Consider the following 6,459-nt stretch of genomic DNA (forward strand, 5'->3'; position numbering starts at 1 on the left):
CTATCAGAACTATTGCTTCTCTCACTCTCTGTTTCTCTCTGTCCCTGTCTCTCTCTTCCTCCCTCCCTTCCTCCCTCTCTTCCTCTCTCATTCCCTCTTCTCTCTCTCTTTCTACATGCTTCTTATTGTTTTCTACAGTTCAGAGGGTAAACCATGGACCACAATAAGGCTTGAGGTAACCCTTCCCTACTCCACAGCTGGAAATTTATAGCAATTATATCAGACATTCTCTTGGGAGTTGTTGAGAAATGTGTTAATGTTCAGTTTTGATTTTGGAAAATTTCTTTATGCTTACTGGACTTCATAAACAAATGTTACACTGGAAAAAGAGAAACTGTGGAAAACTATGTACCTAAAAAAACTGCATTACTTCAGAGAAGTGTTGTTAACTAAACAATCAAGTAATCTTTGCTATTTATCTCATTCTGTATTTTAAAAACACAATATCCTGAAGAAATTGTCTTTTTCCTCTTCAAACTTACATTTGAGGAGAGAGAATCTATAATATTGAAACTGTTGGGAGTTCCTGTCATGGCTCAGTGGCATGAGGGTCCATGAGGAGAATGGTTCAGTCCCTAGCATTGCTCAGTGGGTGAGGGATCCAGTGCTGCCATGAGCTGTGGTGTAGGTCATAGTTGCGGCTTAGATCCCATGTTGCTCTGGCTGTGGTGTAGGCTGGTGGCTGCAGCTCTGTTGCCACCACTAGCCTGGGAACTTTCATATGCCTTGGGTGTGGCCCTAAAAAGACAACAAAAATTGAAGAATTATGATAAGTAGGACAGGTCTAAATTAAAGGATCAGTTATTTTCTTTTCTCAGAATATCTTCCAGTCTGCTCTCAGCTTATTAAACTCTCATTTCTGTTCTAAAACTCATTGATATCTTTTGATGTCTTTCTTTTTTGTCTGTAAATTTCCCAGCAGACTCTTATGTGTCCTTCCTGGCCAACGACAAGCACATGGAGGTTTCTCCTTTGATGCCATATATGTGGTGTATTTTTAAGTTTGGAATTTTTAGAACTAAAATTTAAGTGTCCTGATTTCTAGTAATAATACAGGGGAGGGGTTAATATAAAGGGTAGAGTTACTAGGGAAATTTCTTGGAGGAAATGGGATTTGATTGACTTTTGATAGATGAGTAGTGATTGTAAATGTTCTATATTGTGCTATCTAATACATAACCACTAGCCCCACAGAGCTACTGAGTACTAGAAGTATGGCAAGTGCAACTGAGAAAATAGATTTTTAATTTCATTTAATAACCACATGTAACAATAGCTACTGTTTTCACTGATAGAGAGTTTGGCTAATGTCTTCTCACTTTGTTATTTTTCTAGTATGTAGACTCTGAAGCCACATGTGGACTAGAAAATCTAGTTTCTCTGTTTCTAACCAGTTAATTGTTCCTCACTGATCCATGGTTTTCTCACTGGTAAATGATTAACTTTGTTTAAATCATCACTACTAAGATTTGTGGGAAAATAATTTTATAACCAATTTCACTCATCATGTAGACTGAGATGTGTGTATATGTGTGTACATAAACACCCATGTTAAAAGGCAAAGCTTTGAGATCCATTTTTTCTATTTCTGGGTTTCTCTTGGCCCTTCAGATCCAGGTCTGAGGCTTTTTGTGTTCTTGTACCTTTATTTTACCATCCCCTAACTTTGTATCCTCCAGCCTCCTCCTTTTCTCAACTCACTCCAGCTTTTAGCTGCATATCTAAATATTCTAGGAGCAGGAGGGATTAACATAGCAGGGTTGAACTTGCAAGCAAGACTTCCATGTGGTAACAGTGTATTCCCTGAAAGAAAGGTCTAGAGAGGCTCATGTAGTATTCCCAAAATTAGGGTCAGGAAATAGTCAGACTTGTCATCATATGCCAGAGATGGGAGGTTTGAAGCAGAGAGATGGGATAAAAAAAGGACAAATGGGACTCAGGGAGAGGGAGAAACTAGAGAGGGTGAATGGTTCTAGAACAATTGTAACATGAGTATGCATCTCTTCATTGACAGCAAATACTAAAGGTAGGGCTTAATTAGCTATAACCAAGATGTATAGCAAACCTCAAGAGATTGTGAAGAATCTGGAGACATAAATCAAGTGGCTTGCTTAACTCCTGATTTCCCATAACACTACTTTCCCATCCCACTCCCCAACCCCACCGTGCACATCCTGGCCACATCCTGGCTGCTAACCACTCTACTAGGTACTTTCACTTGTACTCCTGGGAGCCCATGCAGATGCCCTGAACCACAAATATTCTGGTCTACCCTTTCCTTGGGCCTGTCATGCTGTAGAGTCACCTATATGCCCCATGCCTGATTCTCTTTTGCTTATCACTATGCTTGATCTTTGTGTGAGTTGCGAATGTGTTTATAAGTAGTGATGTAAAATGACTCGAGACATATCATGTACCTGAGATATGTGAGGTTAAGAAATGACACAATTTGAATAGCCAAATAATTGTCTTATGAACAATTTAAAAATAGAACCAGTGAGTTCTGCCAAATGCCATCACTACCTCTTCCTTTTTTTCTATCTTTCTGTTATGCTGTACCACTTAGACTGCCCTTACCCAATCTTTGCTGTCCACAACTACTATGTTTTCATACTTGTTCCATTCTCTTATTTGTACATAATTAGTCCTAGAGGATGTGGTAAAAGGATATTGGACATGGAAGTGACTCAACTGCTTTAGGTGACCACAGGTAAAATGCTTGCTTAGTGATAAAAATGGCCCTGAGAAGGAATTGTGGAGAGTTGCAGTATTTACACAGAATATACATGAATAATTAATAATTATAATATAGAACATTATTAACATTCTTATTTTCATTTTCTTTTCCCTTTCTTCATCTGAAAACATTCCAGCTGATAAATCAATGGATGGAGCAAATCACTCTATGGTGTCAGAATTTGTGTTCCTGGGAATCACCAACTCCTGGGAAATACAACTTCTCCTCTTTCTGTTCTCTTCTGTTTTTTATGTGGCAAGTATGATGGGAAATTCTCTCATTTTGCTCACTGTGACTTCCGACCATCACTTACACTCCCCCATGTACTTTCTATTAGCCAACCTCTCCTTCATTGATCTGGGAGTTTCTTCTGTCATTTCTCCCAAGATGATTTATGATCTGTTCAGGAAACATAAAGTCATCTCCTTCAGCGGCTGCATCACTCAAATCTTCTTCATCCACATCATTGGTGGTGTGGAGATGGTGCTTCTCATCGCCATGTCCTTTGACAGATATGTTGCCATATGTAAGCCTCTTCACTATTTGACTGTTATGAGCCCCAGAATGTGTATTCGGCTTCTGGTCGCTGCATGGATAATTGGCTTCCTTCACTCTATGGTACAACTGGCATTTGTTGTAAAATTGCCATTCTGTGGCCCTAATGTTCTAGACAGCTTTTACTGTGATTTTCCTCGGTTCATCAAACTTGCCTGCACAGATACCTACAGACTAGAGTTTATGGTCACTGCCAACAGTGGATTTATATCCCTGGGATCATTCTTCATACTGATTATCTCCTATATTTTTATCCTGATCACTGTTCGGAAACACTCTTCAGGGAGCTCATCTAAGGCCCTCTCCACCTTGTCAACTCATGTCATGGTGGTGATTTTATTTTTCGGCCCTTGCATTTTTGTTTATATGTGGCCTCATCCCACATCCCACCTAGACAAATTCCTTGCTGTTTTTGATGCAGTTCTCACTCCTTTTTTAAATTCAGTCATCTATACATTCAGGAATAAAGAAATGAAAATGGCAATGAGGAAAGTATTCAGTCAGATTTTTATTTATAGGAGGATTTTGTAAATGCCAAAAGTATCATGAAGTCTCCTTAGTCACATGGAGTAATATTGAATTTCCATTATTTTAATATCAGGAGTGTCTAAGTACCTTATGAACATTTAGTTGTCCCAAATTAAAATAACATAGTTCTTTTAAAAATGTTTAAGTGAGAAATTGTGCTGCTATCTATAGGTGGTAGAAGAATGTGGTAAAATGTGTCTTCTGGAGAAGGCCAAAATGCTTATCTCTCAGGAGACACTACCTTGATGAATTTACTATTACCTATGCTAAGTCTGTTCAGTGTCAGAGTGGGTTATATATGAGAAAATGCTGATTGACACTAAGTAAATCGATGCTAGATGGAAATACATACATCAAGATCCCAATTTATTATTTTGCCACAAAAAATTATCAAGTGGTCTGAACAACATCCCCATAAGTGTAACTCCTTATTTCATTATAGAGAAATTTCTGGGAAGTCAAGTGATGACAGGAACATCAATGAGCAGGGAGTCAGGGCATGAAGAGTTAGCTGGCTTATTCAAATATTTAATCATTATCAGATTTTGACACTTAATGCCTATATGTCCCATGATACTATATGCCCCTCATCACATTTGGAGAAACAGGATCCTTAGACCAGGCCTTTTATCTTAATAGTTCTGGCTGGTTATCACAAAAGTTAACTTTTGACTTTTTTATTTTAAGTCAGTCCCAAAGCATGAGGAGGTTCTTAGGCCATGGATTGAACCCAAGCCCCAGCAGTGACAACGTCAATCCTTAACCCACAAAACTCCTTTACCTTTTGACTGTTGTTCATTCTATATTCCTATGTAGTTATAGATGCATTTTTATTTCCACATGTAATCAGCCAATTTCTTCCTTTACCTTCTGCTAACATGACTGTTCATTTTGCATCATAATGATTTGAGTCACTGAAAGCTAAATTTTAATTTTGGAGATGTTTTATTTATAATAACATATGTTGAACATCTTCCTATATTCAATTCTATAGTAATAAGGATTTTCCATCAACAGATTTAGAAATTTCAATTCTTACTCATTTCAGCAAAGAACCAAGACTTATTCTCAAAGATATATTGCAGATAACTCTGACCCATATATAACTGAATACGCACTCAATACACTTTAACTCAGTACACCTTAACCAGTTTACCAATGCTCCTTTGGGCCACATGGCCCTTATTGATTTCATAACTTTTTTACTTGATAACTTGTTTGCCTTTTCTTTTGATTTCCATTGCCCTTATATCATTTATTCTGTGTTTGACTCCTTTTATGGATGCTTAGAAGACCAATATACATATAGCAGTTATTAGCTGGCGCTTATACTCAGCTTCCTTATACTTTGGAAGGGGTATTTTTAAAATGGAAGTTTCAGAGTTCCCGTCGTGGTGCAGTAGTTAACGAATATGACTAGGAGCCATGAAGTTGTGGGTTCGAACTCTGGCCTTGCTCAGTGGGTTAAGGATCTGGCGTTGCTGTGAGCTGTGGTGTAGGTCAGAAATACTGCTCGGATCCCACATTGCTGTGGCTCTGGCATAGGCCAGCGGCTACAGCTCCAATTAGACCCCTAGCCTGGGCACCTCCATATGCTGCAGAAGTGGCCCTAGAAAAGGCAAAAAGACAAAAATAAATAAATATATAAATAAATAAATAAATAAAATGGAAGTTTCACTGGGTCTTCTCTTCTATTGATTAAACATTGTTTAGTAGATTTATAAGGGAGTCTCTGATTCTTTTTTATTAATGTTGATTTAAAGAAATGCCTGCTCCTCCCAATCTTTACCCTTTCTGCCTTTGTGTCAGTTCTTTATCCATGACAAGATAGATTCTTAAACTGCATAGTGAATAAACATTATCTGCATTATCTCATTTAAAACTGTTTTAATATATTCTGTGTTTATACATTTTATTGGAGTACTGTTGACTGATACTGTTGTATTAGTTTCAAGTGCACAGAAAAGTGAATCAGTTGTACACAAACATAAGTGCATTCCTTTTCAGGTTCTTTTCTCATATAAATTTATTGCACAGCATTGAGTAGAGTTCCCCGTGCTATACAATAGGTCCTTGTTACCCATCTATTTTGTATATAGTAGTGTGTACATGTCAATCACAAGCACCTAATTTATCCTCCCCACATTTCACCTTTAGTAACTATAAATTTGGTTTGAAAATCTTTGAGTGTGTTTCTGTTTTGTCAGTTCCTTCATATCACTTGTATTAGATTCCACATGCTAGTGATCTCATATGATATTTCTTTTTCTCTGTCTGGATTACCTGATTTATATCATAATTTCTATGTCCACCCATGTTACTGCAAGTGGTATGGCTTCATTCTTTTTATGGCTGAATACTATTCCATGGTACATATGCTCCACATCTTCTTTATCCAGTCTTCTGTCAATGGACATTTAGGTTGCTTCCATGTCTTATCTATTGCAACTAGTGCTGTGATGAACATTAAGATGTATGTGTGTATCTTTTTGAATTATGGTTTTCTCCAGATATATGCTCAGAAGTGGGATTTGTGGCTTCAAATTTATTTAGTGTTTGAAGGAACCTCCATGCTGTTCTCCATAGTGGTTGTACCACCTTATAGTATCATTACATTTTATTCTAAAAAATTACTGCTT

At 37.5% G+C, this 6,459-nt stretch overlaps 1 protein-coding gene across 1 annotated transcript; it reads left to right on the plus strand.

Moving 5' to 3' along the window:
- The first annotated feature begins 2,872 nt into the window (after positions 1–2,872).
- Positions 2,873–3,823, plus strand: LOC125135834 (olfactory receptor 4F3/4F16/4F29-like). Its single transcript, XM_047796285.1, has one exon. The coding sequence runs from the start codon at positions 2,885–2,887 to the stop codon at positions 3,821–3,823; it is 939 nt and encodes a 312-aa protein (XP_047652241.1). The 5' UTR covers positions 2,873–2,884.
- The last annotated feature ends 2,636 nt before the right edge of the window (positions 3,824–6,459 follow it).

The sequence above is a fragment of the Phacochoerus africanus genome, chromosome 9, assembly GCF_016906955.1.
Source record: "Phacochoerus africanus isolate WHEZ1 chromosome 9, ROS_Pafr_v1, whole genome shotgun sequence".
NCBI lineage: Eukaryota > Metazoa > Chordata > Mammalia > Artiodactyla > Suidae > Phacochoerus > Phacochoerus africanus.

Bases quoted from the DNA above. Each gene is read 5' to 3' on its own strand.
- LOC125135834 (XM_047796285.1), top strand. From the start codon at position 2,885: ATGGATGGAGCAAATCACTCTATGGTGTCAGAATTTGTGTTCCTGGGA.